General features: G+C 32.2%; 1 protein-coding gene across 1 annotated transcript in view; it reads left to right on the forward strand.

Moving 5' to 3' along the window:
• Positions 1 to 14,604, forward strand: part of LOC139494475 (uncharacterized) — a 39,551-nt gene extending 24,947 nt beyond the window's left edge. The window contains exons 5-10 of the mRNA XM_071282635.1: positions 3,626 to 3,778; positions 5,150 to 5,692; positions 6,599 to 6,702; positions 9,553 to 10,797; positions 12,706 to 12,736; positions 14,276 to 14,604. Of these exons, the coding sequence (XP_071138736.1) occupies positions 3,626 to 3,778; positions 5,150 to 5,692; positions 6,599 to 6,702; positions 9,553 to 10,797; positions 12,706 to 12,736; positions 14,276 to 14,604 (2,405 nt within the window). The remainder of the gene's footprint in view (positions 1 to 3,625; positions 3,779 to 5,149; positions 5,693 to 6,598; positions 6,703 to 9,552; positions 10,798 to 12,705; positions 12,737 to 14,275) is intronic.
• Positions 14,605 to 17,387: the final 2,783 nt, after the last annotated feature.

Below are 17,387 nucleotides of genomic sequence, written 5' to 3' on the forward strand. Positions count from 1 at the left end.
ACACAAAACTCTATTTCTAACGATAGATAGAGTGCACCTTGAAATTTCTCAAACTGATTCCCAATAAATATCAGAAATAAAAAAAACTATGTTACGACGTATATATCCAAGATACTCTCTGACACGAAAAAAATGAAACTCATAGTATCTCAAACCAATTGGACCCATAGCAGGGACGTGTGGATATATGAAATATATTAAAGTTGTGTTACTCAATCACTTATCAATCCTTTATCAAACGCTAAATTCGCAATGAAGTGAATGGAATATTTGCCAATGAACGTTAAACACCAAACAATCAACCAACCAATTGCAAACTAGATGTTTTGATTTTTTTAATCAAGGACATTATAAAAAAATGTTCTTTTTGAATAAATAAGGGAGATAAATCGAACGCATATATACGACATGTCAACAAACGGAACTCGACGTAAGAAAACGAATCAGTCAACAACAGAAAATAAATTGGAACACGGATGTTTAATGATAACAATAAAATGCAAGGTTGCAAAAAAGGATATTGAGTTGTTTACTGTTGTCTTTTCACACACTGCAGTATCGGAAGACATTTATTATGGATTTTATTATAACAAAATTACTGCTCCATAACGATACGTTCGTAGAGTTTAGTCCGTTCGTAAGATGTTGAGAAACCTCTAATAGGGGATTCCATAACGGAATTTTAAGTTTGACAGAAATACGTAGTATACACAGAACTACTATGTGCAAACACAGCAACTCATTTAATAGCATGTTTGCATTTATTATTTAACACTTGTTACCTCAGGAAGAAGCAAAGAATACGCAGGCTTTTTCACAGTCGAGTTCGTTTTATACAATTGCAATATTATATTTCGTACCTTACTTTTTTATTAAGAAAAAGATATACAACTTCCCTGGTTGGTTGATGATGACGAATTCCAACGTATGCTATCACATGGCGAATTTCTGTCCTACGAGAATCGTTTGAGTCTAGGTAGTAAATTTATCACAATCAAGGAAAAATGAAATGTCATTCAAATCAGTGTATAATATTTATATATGTATAAACAACACTGCATGTCAATAATTGAAAGTCAAAGTTGAATAAACCAAAAATACTGTGAACTAATTCCAGAAATTCGGAACTTAAACCTACTACTCTGTTCACACTACAAAACAAAAATGCAACCAGTACAACAAACAATCTAACAAATAACAACAATCCTAAACTAGCAACTAAAAAGCATAGCAATCATATCGGTTGAATTAAAACATCTTTGATTTGACTACGAATTAAAAAAGAGTTTTCAAAAAGTATAGAACACCAATAACCACTAAATTGTCTATAACTGTCTTTTGTCAATTTAGTTTGAATTAAACATGTAACGTAGAAAATATCGTTTTTGCTATACTGAAGTCAAAGTCAAGAGTCACTGAGATACGCTTCTTTTTACAAACACATTTGAACCACGTAGTAAGTAAAAAAAAAACAATAGACACTAGGCAACAGTAGTATACCACTTTTCAAAAATCATAAATCGATTGAGAAAAAAAACAAATCCGAGTTACAAACTGAAACTGAGGGAGAACAAAGACACAACAAAAACACGACATTATAATGTAACACACACAGAAACGAACTAAAATATAGCAATGGCCATTTTCTTGACTTGGTACAGGACATTTAAAGAAAAAAAAATGTTGGGTTGAACCTGGTTTCGTGGCATGCTAAACCTGTCGCTATATAAGCTAAATTGGATATTCACTGGTTGTTGTATATTATGCAATTAATTGTTTCAATGCCTAACAGCAACTTTGTATGTTTTACGCGACATTGATGAAATTCAATTAAATTGTTCCGATTTTAAACATCTTTACTTGTTAAACATGTCTAAATTATATATATATATATATATATATATAAAATGACTGAATAAATAGTCAACGATCAATCTTACAGGGCGATGGATCATGTAATATGATTCTGTACACTACAAAATATAATATATAATAAGTCAAAAAGGGTACAACATCACCATTAAATAACTATAAAATGAACAAATATTAGATATTTCGGAAAACAGATATACTTCTTCAATAATAGCACGATGTCAAATGAATCATGTCAATATATTCAAACTGAGAAACTTTTTCTAAATCTTGAATTTATTTAATTTAAGCGAATACCACAGACGCTGATACAATTTTAAAATTTCAAAACACGGCGCAAAGATTTCAAAGATATGCCAAATGAAAATAGTTATTTTCGATGTGTAATAGTTATTTTCGATGTGTAATGGCACAGCAGTTTAGATATTATAACTGCATTGAGGGCAGTCCTTAAAAACAAAAAAATCAAAAATGTCCTAACCGATCCAAGTTGGTATAATATTTCAAATTGACAACGGTAGGGTAATTGCAACAGAAACTACAAATTTTAGCCTCCCTAACGAATAGCAGTCTAATAATGATTAGGAAAATAAGTTTTATCTAACGAGGTAAAATAATTGAACGTGGCTACGTACTTATACATCAATCCCGAATGAATGGAGCCCTGTAATTTAAACTGGTATTTAAAAAAAAATAATTTCGAACTGTAAACATGGTAAAGCCAGTACTAAAGCCAGAGTGACTGGAAACAAGTGATGACAGGAAAATGAGGGACTCATTCTATGTTTTTTCATTTGTGCCCTCTGGGGAAACTGTCCGTAACTTTCTTATCCAAAATCTTTCCTGAGCGACTCTGTCAAACTTCGACCAACCCTCGTTGTGGTCTATGATTGTGATGGTAAGGTTTTTGAGATCAGCTTGTGTGTGCCCAGGTGATCTCAAATGACGACTTACGGGTAGGTCGGGCTTGCAAGTGTAGTCACTTCGATGACCATTCATGCGTTTGTTGAATGGCTGCTCTGTCTCGCCAACATACTGCATGCCACATCGACACTGAAGGAGGTATACAACATTCTGGGTTTTGCAAGTTACATTGCAAAATATAGTGTACACAGACCCAGTCGAGTGGCAAGTAAATGTTTGAGTATTTAGTATTTGTTGACAAGTCAGACAACGTCTGCTACCACATGACTTGCACCATCCCGCAATTGAACAGCTTTCATTTGAGGAGACGTATATATATATATATATATATATATATACAACTCGTCTAAACATCAACCCAACAATGTTAGATCTGTAACAATTTTTAAACGTGTGCTTGTAAAACCAATTTCGTTGTAGAAGGGTCTAAAAACAGCACAAACAACATTTTCCAAAAAATCAAAAAAAATGAAAAAGTATATTTAAACAAAACGCATTTGACTAACAGGTCGATAACTGATGTTCTTTAACCCTGCTGACTGCCATTGGCGATTGCCAAATAAAATTGATCACAAGATGTAACACAATGGATCTTAATTTAAATTTAATACTAAACAGAAAAAAAAATTACTTGTGGCCACGATGTTATGCCACAAACATAAGGTGTCAATATTTTTTTAGTACACCAGATCCGGAGGATTTCGACAATAAATGTCTCTTCAGTGATGTTAGGGATCGAAATATATATATATATAAATATCACAATAAAAGATATTGTTCTCAATAGCGCTGTAGGTGTTACTATCATCACGATTTAGTTTACTTTTAGGTGGTCCCTGTAAGGCAGGAAAAAGTACTCTAGCAAGCGTTCTCATTGACGAAGATATTCCCCTAAAGTGGAATTCTACAGATGGACTAGTTATATTTTTTGGCAGGAATGGTATTGATATTGAAAGTAGGAAAATGGTTCCACTCAAGGAGGGTATGTGTGAATTAAAGTAAAGTAAATCCGTTCCATTTTGCTTTGATTACATACCTTACAAAATCATTGTTCTCTTTTGAATTGTTGAAATAAGGTTATCTACATATTAATTATTTTTTATTGAAAGAGGGATATAAATTCATTTTTGATGAGAAAGGATACAAAACTGACATTTTAACTAGGAACTTATAACGAAATAACCTCTAAGTTTTTTTCCACTGTAACCTGATTGAGTTATGAACAATTAAAACAATTTTGCCTCTTCATATCTTTTGATTGATTGATCGATTGATCCTGTACAGACCATTTTCCTATTCCTCAGTCATGATCAGCCTTTGGGACCATATATTTCTAAAGTGTCTTAAGAGTTCCTGCTTAATAACAACATTTAAATTTTAACAAAATGATATGTGTTTGTTGGTCTAATCATGGAAGTAATATTGAAAGGAATAACCACGTCGTCATTTCAAAGGTTTTATCTGCTTTACCGCCCATTTTTCGATAACTCGTTAATTGATTTAATATCTGTAATGGAAGTTGATTCTCCGCATGTGAGCGATCAAATCACTGACACTTTACGGTCATTTTCGTACAAGTTCTTGTCGTATATACGTGCGAAGTAACCAGAATAGTCCATTCGTTACATTCCGTCGATGTACGCTGTTGAATAAAGTCATTCGTTCAATATTTATTTTAGTTGAATTTTCCTTTTTCTGGTTAGCTCGATCTTAATCGTTTAAACCGACAGTTATAACATATGAAATTGGAGAACAAGGCTAGGTCATTATCAATTTAAATATTTGCAGACAGTTAAGAGGCCATTTCCGTATGTTAAGAAGAGGATTGTACAAAAAAATACGTTTGGACCCCCTTTTATTAAATACGAATAATCTTAGTCTTTCGTGTATAAGTCAATTAAAATATTCACAATTCTAAACGGTTCTATCCTTTAGTTTATAGTTCTTGATAAATAAACTAATTCGTGTAAAAATGAATTTACCATAAGACATGCAGTCAGATAGCGTCAAGCCCATTGTGTCGTTTTGTTTTAATTTTTGCTGTAACTTGTTATGGTAATACAAGTATTCCACAATAAAATCTTTTTAAGAGAAAATATATGTTTACGAATATATTATCCCCATTTTAGTTGTCCAGTTTCAATAATGTAATCAAATTCCAAATGCCATTTTACAACCGCGGTATCACAGATAGTAATCACAGGGGTCTTGCCGCTGAGACTATAATTGGATAAAATCAAATGACTTAAGTACAGAGCTCTGCAGGCCGTTTATACATGCTACATAGTCGTTGTTATTCCTTTTAAATATTACTTCCATGGTCTAATGATACATTTAACTATACCTAATATAGGAGAACGTGGTCATGAGGTTTTGGCAAAAATTATTCGGGGGCGACCTGGTGTAAGCATGAAGTCTGAACAGGTTACCAGACCGAAAACAACAACGGTTGTAAAGGAGACTCAGCATGCACTTCCAAAAAAGGAATTAAAATCAAGTTCGTCAATTAAAACTACACCAGAAAGTAAGAAAGAAACTGAAATTGAACCAGAAAACCAGTTGGATACTACGCCTTCTGTCTCCATGACTGAGTCTGTCCCGGAAAAAATACGTACAAATAACTCAAACGAAGCTGTCCAAGTTACTGCTACTGAGATAGCGACATTAGAATGTCAAAAGCTGCAAATTCAATCAGATATTTTACAGGAAGTCAGGAATGGTCAATACAAAATTGCAATAGCACCTTCTGATCTGGTCGATTTTGGTGGGCAGAAATCATATGATATGACTCATCAACTTTTTATACAACAGCGTGGGTCATTTTTATTGATGTTTGATGGTAGAGACGGTTTACATAAACAACTGGACAAATATCCAAAAGGAGTAACTGCTGCATGTGAGTACAAATATTGACAATACTACTAAATATATTTTATCTAAATTTTTAAATTTAGTATTATTGAATATCTGTAGAAAGTGCACCCGAAAAATTCAAACATTCTTAGTAAAATAAAACTGCAAGAAAAGTTTGTTTTACAAGTAATTCGAGATCAATCATGTTTATTTAAAAAGAAGATGTCGTATGTTTTCAAAAGAGACCAATTATAAAGAAATTGACAAATATGGATCTCTTTACGACCTTCAACAACGAGCATAGCCTATACTGCATAATCAGCTATATCTTGATTTCCTTGATAGAGGGTTTTTGATTACAAGGAAGAGCTCCATTAAACCAAGAGTTCCAAGTGTTGAAGTTGATCTCATTCGTTCTTTTTTTCAGACGCCATCACGATTTGGTTGACCATGTATGGAATATATGCTTCACATATGACGACTGATGTATTTAAATTGTCGTAACATTAATCCCATTCACTTTTCCACAGATGTAACCTACCGATAAGACATATAAATGGTTTGAACTTACATGATTAACACGATGTGTGCTATATGTAGATCAGGATTTGTCCCCTTTCAGACGTACCTGAACTCACATAGTTTTTATGGTAGGGTTCGTGTGGCTCAATACTTAGTTTTCTATGTTGTATGTTAGACGTGTCAGTAGGTATCGTTTGCTTCTCTTTTATTCATCTATATATTCAATCAATCAATTGTTCATATTAATTTTGTTGTGCATCTTATTCCATTAACATTTATTAAACATTCATTCATTTATGAAATTGATTGTGTTATACAATTGGATTAACCTACTCATTATACAATATCATAATGGCGTTGTAGTGTCCTAGAAGTTGAGAGTGTCAGACAAACATTGTGTCAACTATTATCTTGTTTTTTTTTCTAGCCATAATGATACACTGGGTAGACTCAGTGTTGAGTTATACTGAAGATACTGAGGATATTATGCCAATGATAATGTTTGCTGCAACACACAGAGATAAGTGCAAAGTAATGCCACTTTATTGTCACGCATACTGTGGTTTCATTAATATTCTTCGGATACCAACTTTCGTAGATTTCGTGGGTACAGAGAAATAACGAATTTAAATGTTCAACGAAAGACAGATTTTCCAAAGTAATGCATATGAACTTTATCAAAACCACAAATTTGATTATCCACGAATATGCAAGATTTCCGCTATCCACGAAAATTGGTACCCACGACAAAATTGAATCCACAGTAATGTACAACACGTTACATGAAAGAAATATGCATTACACGATCTCTTCAATATATATTTTGTTAAAGGAAGAATAAAAAACACTTGGCGTATATAAGATCAATACTTAAAATGGAGATGTAGTACGGTTCTAACTAAGATGAGAATCAATGTAGATAATGTTTAGACCTTCAACAAAGAACAAGTCTTATACCGTATACTCTGATATAGAATGCGCCGCACTAAAAAAAATGTGGAACGATTCAAATAAAAAACTGATGGCCTTATAATGATAACATAAAAACAAATAGTACGAACAGCAACCAACGACAATCACTGTATTAAAGGCGTCTGACTCAGCGCAAACACATATTGCATGTGACGGGGAAAAAATAAAAACAAATCGGCCCAACATAGTTTTACGGTTAAAAAAGACCTTTGTTTTTTATTGGTAAACTGTTATTTAGCTGTACTTTGTATATTTGGTAACGAGTGCATACTGAGATATTACAATAAGAACACATTAGTCATTATTAATTCACCAAAACTAAAGTTGAAGAGCTAAGAAACCAAAATAATCACAATATAATTGTGAATGAATATGTGTTAATGATTGTATTTGAGTGTATTTGTGATGGTTAAAATGAGTACCTGCAATTGTGTGTCACATGAGAGAAATTTTCACTCAAGAACTTTGTGAGGGTCGGTAGTATGCTTATTGCAATGCCTAATTTCTTATCTTAGCTACCATTTAATTTCTCTAGTAACAGTTCATGATTCAATCCTTGATCCCTGTTGGTGTTCCAATATGCATATCTTACCTATTACCTATAAATATACAGGTTACTACAATATGTCATTACCTCTATTTTGACATTCATCTTTTACTGTTCATGGCGTCTTTAATTTGTACAAAATCCATTGGATGTTTTTAGTGTTAGATGTTTTATATTCGATGTTATTGGCCTTGATTTTGCTGTTAGTTCTGTCAGTTATGTGAGTACTCTCATTTCTTTACATGGTTTCTGGTTGGTACCGAACTGATGTATATATTCCTTTTCAAGTCCTTTTTATAGTCTTTTCACAAGTTTTTCTGTTACACTACTGGCAAGTCTACTGCATGATTTGTGCATTTCAACAAATTCAACCACACCATTTGTGTTTGTCAATAAACATATTTTATTGTGATTAAGATTGAAATACATGGTTGACTGCTGTACCCATATTTTTGACATTTATACCTAACATGTCTATTTGTTTTGTTAACTCATTGTTGTCAATATAACGGAATTGTATGCGACAGTAAACATTGAGATGTTTAGCAAGCTTTAAACCCAGGTGTGAACCACCATTTTCTACATAAGAAAATACCAGTATCGATCGCGAGTCAGGAATATGACACGCAGTTGTAATTCTTTCATTTAAAGTGTTCAGAATGATTTTGAAATTTAATTAGAATTTTTCTGTTTTAATTTACACGGAGTTAGGTATTGTTATAATTTTAAGTTTTCCTTCTTTACCGAGTAGTGTATTTATTTTTTATTTTTTATTTTTTGGACGAAATTTGAAACATGTAAAATGAGGTTGATAACATTATTTCAAGTTTGAAATCATTTATATCAAATAGAAATTCTATGATCATGATGATTGCATGGAATCCTAATTTTCTATTTACAATGAAGAAGAATAAAAAAAGCATTGTTTTATTTTCTATTGTCCAGAGACAAAATGTACGTTCTTGAAATGTTTACTAGTTTCAGGAAACGAAATTGATCTACAGAAAGAATAATTTTGCTTCTTTCGACTTGTCAACATTTAACTTTAGCAGTGCACATTGCTAATGAAAATTGGATTTTTTTCTAGTCAATATTGACAGTAGAAAATTTAAGTATTTTATATCTAGAGTTAGGTAATCATTAAATAACTGAGAAAATCTATATCGATGACCATAACAACATATGGCGTAAGTATACACGATATCCTATAGTTTTTGTTTTAGGTGACATATTTTATAGTTTTCGCGTTGGGACCTTTGATAGTCGACTTTATGGTATTGGTTTATTGTTTGTTGGCCGTATGGTTGCCAAAAATTGCTTACTCGCTATAACAAACAACTATTTCTTTGCAGTGCTTCTTGTCTTGCACGAACTGTTTTGTTACAACTCCTGTCACCATCATTTGTGTTTATGGTCATTTAGGTTTGCATTTTTGAAGAAAGCCCACCATCATTGAAATAAATTCCATTGTTTGTAATTTTGCAAAAAGAAAAAGTTATAGATTTAGATTGACAAGATGCATTACATTAAACGAAAACAAGGTCAACCAAAATTAAACCTCACAAAAAACTCTAATTTTAGACTAGAAAGCGTGTCGCCTACAGTAAACTAATCTTGAGCAAAGTGGTAGTAAATAACGATGGTGACATTGAAAAACAAAAATGTATATCAGGCTCCAAGAATATATGACTAAGGATACAAACACCTGAAATTGTTAAATATTTGATAAGCAGTGTATTAAAACAATAACTCTAGTAATATTTCATGTCATGACAAAAGGACTAGTCTAAGGAATTAATATATCGTTGGTAAAGCAGTACTCCATAATTTATATAAATTAGGGATTATGTTCTCTCTTTAAGGACAATACTGCAAAAATGAAGGAACAGTTTATCAAGGATATAAACCAGATGTTCTCCGAACACGAGAAAAAAAACCACATACATCTGGATACGGTATACTTCGTAAACGGGATAGATAAAAACGACACCGAAATACAACGAATGACTGATCAAGTCGTAGTCTTTGCAATGCAGCAGTCATCATGGGGTCAGCGGCGACCTATGCAGTGGGTTCCTTTAGAACTTCAAATCTCAAACATGAGAATGAAAAATATAAACATCATAACAAAGGAAGACATACGAAATGTAAACAAGCTGAATGACGACCTTGCTTTAAATGAACGGCAGTTAGAGGATTTTCTTATAGTCCAACATTCTCTAGGAAAGTTGATGTATTACAGCCTTCCGGGGTTGGACAACTTCGTCATCATTCACCCTCCAGCATTGGTTAATATATTGAGATCGTTTGTGACAGATAAGATATTTTTTCCAGCTGAAAAAAACCTGAAATCCATTCTGAAAAACTTGACAAAGACAGGTAAAATTTACAAAGCAGACCTTCTAAAGCTTTGGCAGCAAGATAATTTGCATCAATATATGCCAAATGACAACATCAAAGAATTTGTTGTACAGCTTCTCATACATTTGGACATACTAATAATTCCAAAGACTAAGCAGAAGAGCATTGTAAATCATGCTTACCTTGTGCCCTGTATGATCAAAGATATAAAACCCAAAGATTTCGTTTCGTTTGACGGCAGCAAGAAAAAAAACACAATCTGTATGAGGTACAAATACATAGACCGTAATTATATTCCTACTGCACTGGCTTTCAAAGTTATCGGAGCAACGCTCAATGCATGGCCATTAAAAGATGAAAGGAAACACTCGTGTCTTTATCATAAAGCTGCACTACTGAACGTGAACGAGGATATTGAACTTCGAATATGGATAGAAAACAATCGAATTATAGTATACATGACACATGAAAAATCATTACTTTCCATATCACCAGATGTTGCAGCAAGCGTTCAAGAATGTCTGACAAAGAATCTAGATTCGTCGCTTCTGTTCCATTATAACAGTTTCGGCAGGAAAATGAAACCATCAAAAGTATCAGAACTATACGAAATGGAATTTGGCATTCCATGTGGAAGCGGTGTTTGCTATGTACCTTCACAAGAAGTCTTAAAGATTGAAAAATGGGAATGTAAAAATAAAAAGGCACATGACACAAGATATTTACGTAACTGGGTCTTTAACAAGGTGAGCAATAGTTAATTTTGTAGATAAAAAAAACAATCAAAGATACTTAAGGTGGTACCAACACCTTCACTGGCTCGTTTAATTTTCATAAAATTTTGACAAAGTATTTACTTTGACCCTTTGACAAAAATATAAAAAATTCAAAAATTTTGAACCAACCGTTTTATCAGAAAAATTACACTGGTTATATAACAGTTTGACAAACACTTATTTTGATCAGTGAGACGTTTACTATTCCCTCAAAACACAACGTAATTAAAACGTTTAGCTGATTTTACAGAGTTATCTCCCTGTAGTGTTAGGTACTACCTTAACTTACAATAAAGTGCACTAGACTGCATCAAACTCATCAGTTTCAAATTCACAATTTTCTTGGAAACTGCTTTATATTTGATTGATTGTTAGTCATGTGGCAATTGTATCGAGAATGTTGATAATGAAAATAAATTAATAATATAAGGCACAGGTAAATCAAATAATATTGGTCGTTCGGGATAAAGGTCGCTTATATTTTGACTGTAAAATTGAATAAGGATAGAAATTTAATGTTGGACAGTCGAAGAGTTATTTTTACTAATGTTTTATATATATTTATGAGAGAAGACGTTACTAAGTTTTCAAACTTGTGCCTAATCCCTTTTTTCTTTGTTGAACAATAAAATATATCTAAACTAATACGTTACTCATGGCATCGAATATGACGTCTGCATTTTGACCTGACATGGCTGCATAAATTCCGTACAGCCTAACGGAAACCAAACTTTAACCAGGATTGTACTGTAGATCGAAAGAAGACCAAATGTGACCATGTTTCTATTCCACAGTAACTATTGGGATGGACTCTAAATGGAGCTATTACCTAATCATGAAGAGTTTCAATTTATATGTTTTAGCGTGTTTCCTAGAAGTTTATATAGACAAAAATTAAAAAAGTTAAATGATTACATCATAAATATTTACAAATTTATCAGCATGTCACAAATGGTCAGTCAACTCCTATAGAAATTATTTTTCTCAATGGATGCCTGTTATCGTTATTCAAATTTTTAATACGAAAGTCAAAAAGTGACACGTACATTTCGTCAATATGGCGGCGGCGGCATAAAACAAATATTGAAGTTGGTAATGAGGTAGTATTGAGGTGAACAGCTAATGGGAAACTAAAGATATTTGTGCAAATAGACACTCTTGATATTTCCCCATAAATTTTCTATTTGATCCAATGCATGATTATGAAGTCTTTCATTTAACGCAAATAACAATACGGGACATTCTTAATATAAAAATGATTAAACATATGCATGATATTGAAACATTTTTAATATCCTTATAATACTTACACAAATAAGACATCATTATAACTCATCAGCATTGCGATACTTAGCAATTGATCTGAATTGATTGTCATTATTGAACTAAGTTCCAGTTTTGTCATTTATATCATTCCATTGAACTACCAAAAAATAATTAAAAATGACATAAACCCCAATGATTTCGTAACGTTTCTATCGACATTGTATGTGTTCCATTTAATGATGATTGGACGATTTACAAACATCTCATGCATATCAATGACGAGCATTAAGGATATCGTCAGCCAAAATTAATAGATTTATATATTACCGAATTTGCAATATCTTTTCTTACACATTCATTTTGGAATTAATTACATAAATATATAAACAATGTATGAAACAGTAGAAACAACAATAAACATAAGGTGTTAATAAATGAAATCAACAAAGTGTTTTTTTTTTTGTTAATGTACATTATTTTTTAAATCTATATAATCTTAACTTTTGTCTTGAAGTTATGAATCTAATTCCGTTTAATCATATATTTTACCGTGCTTTAATGAATACAATAGTACCAAAATCGATATCAATAGTAAATGTTTTAATATTACAGGACCAGGAGACTTGTGGACCCGAATGTAAAGGTAAACAGTTAAACATATTTTTTCCGAATGTAAAGGTAAACAGTTAAATATATTTTTTTCCGAATGTAAAGGTAAACTGTTTAACATAGTTTTCCGAATGTAAAATTAAGGTAAACAGGTAAACATATTTTTTTTCTCATGAAAATGATATACAAAACAAATATAATTTACTGGTAAACTCGGAACTTTTGATTTCCAATTTGAAGAGGGATGATTTTTCAATACTCACATATTGTATGAAATGTATCGAGTCAATACATTTTAAACAACCAAGAAAACTATAAATTTATAATAATATATGTTGGTCTGCGTAGTTACAACCGTGAATTACACCTTGCGCATCGCATTTATTATGATTAATAAATACCATGCAGGCGTTAGAATATTTATAAGGTGCCTAAAAAAACCTTACAATAAATAATCGAATATATTTGTTAATTTACCACCTCACTGATAGGTATTTGAACCTGTACTCTTCCCTTTTCACATTTACGGAGACACTGTCTAGCATTTTGCAAACGCCCTCTCCCTGCCTCTAATTATAGCTGATAAAGATCAATGCTGTATGGGCTTTGTTCATTGTAGAAGGCCGTACGGACATATGGTTGTTAATTTCTGTGTCATTTTGGTCTCTTGTTGAGAATTGTCTCATTGACAATCATACCACATTTTCTTTGTTTTTTTATAATCACCCTGCTATCTACATTAAAGTATAATGAAATAAAGATTTGAGTAACGAGACTATTATAAAAAGATAATATACGAGTAAGATTTATTTCAGCTGAACAAATATTCTTCGTCAATGTCAATAGTTTTAACAATACGCAATTGGACATCAGTAGAATTTTTTTAGCTACACGCGTCATAAAGACAATCGCACATATATAATTAAATGAAAAAAATTGTCTGTTCAACTTTTCGATCCAATCTTAAGCATCAGTGCAATTTTGCTTTGACTACACCAATATATACATGCAATTTGAAAGAGACAAAGAGCGAGGCTCGGCGAGCTTTTATCCTGTTTCGGAGCGATTTTTAATACTTTTTATATTTTCCGACAATGTAAATATATTGTTATATCTCCAAATTTACTCCAAACATTTGAACCTTTAATAATCAAAATATAAATTATTGACTCTAATCTTTCATCGTAATCAACGTGGTTAAAACGTGGACTGCGCAGAGGATTCAAACATGAACATGTACGGAAAAATAAAAATACATATAACTGGTTCCTCAACATGAAAACATGGATAACAAGAGACATTAAATGTACAAATAAAGCCAGAATATGCGCGTGTATCCTTTATTAGTACAAGAGTTGGCTGCTTGCATGATAAAAACAATTATTGTTCATGTATTTTTTATTTTTTATGTTTTTAATAACATTAACCTTGTTAACTCTTTGACAGTTGTGTTCGACTGATGAGTTGGAATATCCCTTCTATAAATTCTGCATCTTCTCCACATTATACCATTTATATATAAGATAATTCATCTGTTTTCGCAAATTAGATGCATATGTAATCCATTTATCAGGTCTCACCGACAATGAATTAAAAACAGAACCGGCTGATAAGCATCTTGTTAGATTGGGTAGTCAGATTGGAATTAAGTCATTCGAAGAATTTTTCATTAACTTGGGAATGAAAAGAAAGGACTGGGAGAGCACTGAATATACGTATGCGGGACATAGTCCAGAGGGCATCATGTCGATGGCGCTCAAGCAATGGAAAAAGTTAAAGATATCAAAACTAGAGAATCCTACATTGCAAAATCTTTCTGACGCCTTGGCAGCAATAAATTTGGACGGACATGTGATTTGCCAGGTAGATTTATATGACTCAATTAAACTTATCAATATATAAATATTTAAAGTTCCATTACTTTCATTTTCCCCATGGGTAATCCTAGTTCTTTTCAAGATGCTTTACTCTGAGTGTAGTAGCCATTCAACTTTCTGTGTACATATTGTCAATTTAAATGTATTACAATATGTTGTGATTTACCAGATTATCAAGTAGTTCACAACTTATATATAGTATACACTGCGAAACCAGATCCTTAAAAATAATTTCAAATTTGAATTTTCAATAGAAAATGTACAAGTGGCTGTATTAATATACTATGGTTCGGCGATTCACAGATTCCTTGCATTATACTAATGTATATGTTTAAGGGGGCTCGCGGGTCTAAACATTTTGATTCTTTTCACCTTATTAACTTGTATCAACTTTATAGTGATGACAACTTATCACATATTTATATGACAACTCTAGTAATGTTGACACGTAGCATTGTTGTTAGCCAGTCCAGACTAACATTAATAAACAGTTTTAATTGTTGGAACGGCTGCTACACAAGCAAACCGGAAAACAGAACAAGACCAGTCTGATAATGAGCATAAGCGTATGTGTACCAAGGGTCTTCGATCATATAATATATTTCCTTCTGTTTCTACAGATATTATAGATTATTTAATTATTATGTTTTGTCTTCAAAAACGAGAAGAAATTTCCAACCATTGATAGTAGATATATTAACTAAACATGTTGTTAACAGATGTGATAATTAAACAATATCATTTGAACATTTTTTTCAACGCGTATTCAATGAGTATTGTTTTTATTTACAAAATAAATGACACCTTATAGTATAATAATAAGTCTCTAAATCGTTGATCTTGTCAGGTATTTATATTTTGTTAGGTTTTCAGGGAAGAAACGAATTTACTAGGTAAGAAATTATTTTTTAGAAATCGTCATTGTATATTTTTTTGTGTGATAATATAAAGAAAAAAAGATACTTCAACAAGTTTAAGTAAATTCTTATCATCTAAAACAATACAACAACGTAATATTTTCTCTTTAAATTTGCAATTTACTGCATTTATGATACCGATTGTTACGACAAGCAACGCATTCAGCTCAGTGAATGTTGCATATTTGAAAAGCTATTTTCCCATTACAAGTGACTATACCTATAACAGGAAATAGTGGATAATTTTCATAAAAGCTTTCCGTGATAGACCAACTGCCGTCGAAATTGGAAAGAAGAGATTCAATCATAACAATGTGCAAAATCAATACTGCATAGCAAACCATAATTTGTAAGAATCTAAATTAATTAACACGATACAATTCTAACGGCAGAATTTAAATACAAAACAATAAGCAGAAACAAGTGTGCGATACAGCAACCTGAAACAGTCATGGCAGTGTTGTGAAAATATCTATATATATATATATATAAAAAAAAAAAAAACAGTTGAAAAATCTTATATCATAGACACATATAAAGCGGCAAAAAAATACTTCAGAGGCGTAGTACTGATGTTTGTACTCAAAGTTATTATAAGACAGTTCAAAGTTTATAGCATCGTATACAAATCGTGTTTCAACAACTAAAATGTGAATCAGTCCACATCCAATGGATTTAGTGCATGAAAGGGTCGGTTGAAAAAAAAACCTTTACGACAAAAGAGATGATTTAAGCTGTCCAGCATTCCAGCATCACCTGCATATATACGGGGTATAAATCTCCCAATTGATACGATATTCCCGTACTTGTATTTCCTATAGCGATTTTCTATAGAGGGTTGCTGCTCACAAGGAAGCTATTAAACCAAGAGTTGCAAATGGTGAAGTTGAAATCATCCCTTTGTACATTTTACGGACGCCATCACGAGTTGGTTGACCGTTATGTAATAACCTTTTAACATATGATATCGGATATGTTCCTTACGTCGTAACTACAATCCCTATCCTTTCATGAATTTGACCTACCGAATTAGACTATTTACTGGATGTTTTATAACATGAGCAACACGACACATGTGGAGCAGGACCTGCTTACTCTTCCGGAGCACCTGCGATCACCCCTTGTTTTTTTTGTTTGGTTCATGTTGCTTATTGTTTAGTTTTCTATGTTGTGTCATGTTTACTATTGTTCTTTTTCTTTGTCGGTTTGTCGTTTTCATTACTAGCCATGGCGTTGTCAGTTTATTTTCGATTTATGAGTTTGACTGTCCCTCTGGTATCTGTCGTCCCTCTTTTATCTATATTAAACATAAAAGTCAAAAGTTCGGCATTGTGCATATCACATGTATTAGTACGACTATAACATTTAGTTATATTTCTATTTTATTTGAAAATAAAATCAATGTTTTCTTCAATGCAAACATTATTCTAGAATCTTATTACAGTGTTAAACGGATAATCTATTAAAATAAGTTTGTCTAAGAAAACAATAATCATAAAAAGGCTTAATTTTAATTTACTGTCTTTTAAAACAATATCAACAGTTTAATGTGATATTCAGTTTGAAATGATACAGAAAAAGAATATAATTGTCAATCAAAACCTCTCCACCAGAGATCAAGCGACGTAATAGTTATTTATTTAACGAAATTCATCCGAAAAACCTTGACGATCCGTCACGTTAGTTGGTTATGTAAAAGGCAGCCTAGAAAATGATAAATGTATGATAATTAAAAAGAGAAATCTTGTGCCTTGATTGCTGGGACCAAAAGAAAGAAAAGATGAAAATGGCATACAGCCACAAATAGACAGGCATACACAGAATGATGCGTGGTTAATCTTGTAAGCATGCACTACTGCTACCAACTTTGCCGGAATGAAATGCAATAGCA

This window comes from Mytilus edulis, chromosome 11 (genome assembly GCF_963676685.1).
Source record: "Mytilus edulis chromosome 11, xbMytEdul2.2, whole genome shotgun sequence".
NCBI lineage: Eukaryota > Metazoa > Mollusca > Bivalvia > Mytilida > Mytilidae > Mytilus > Mytilus edulis.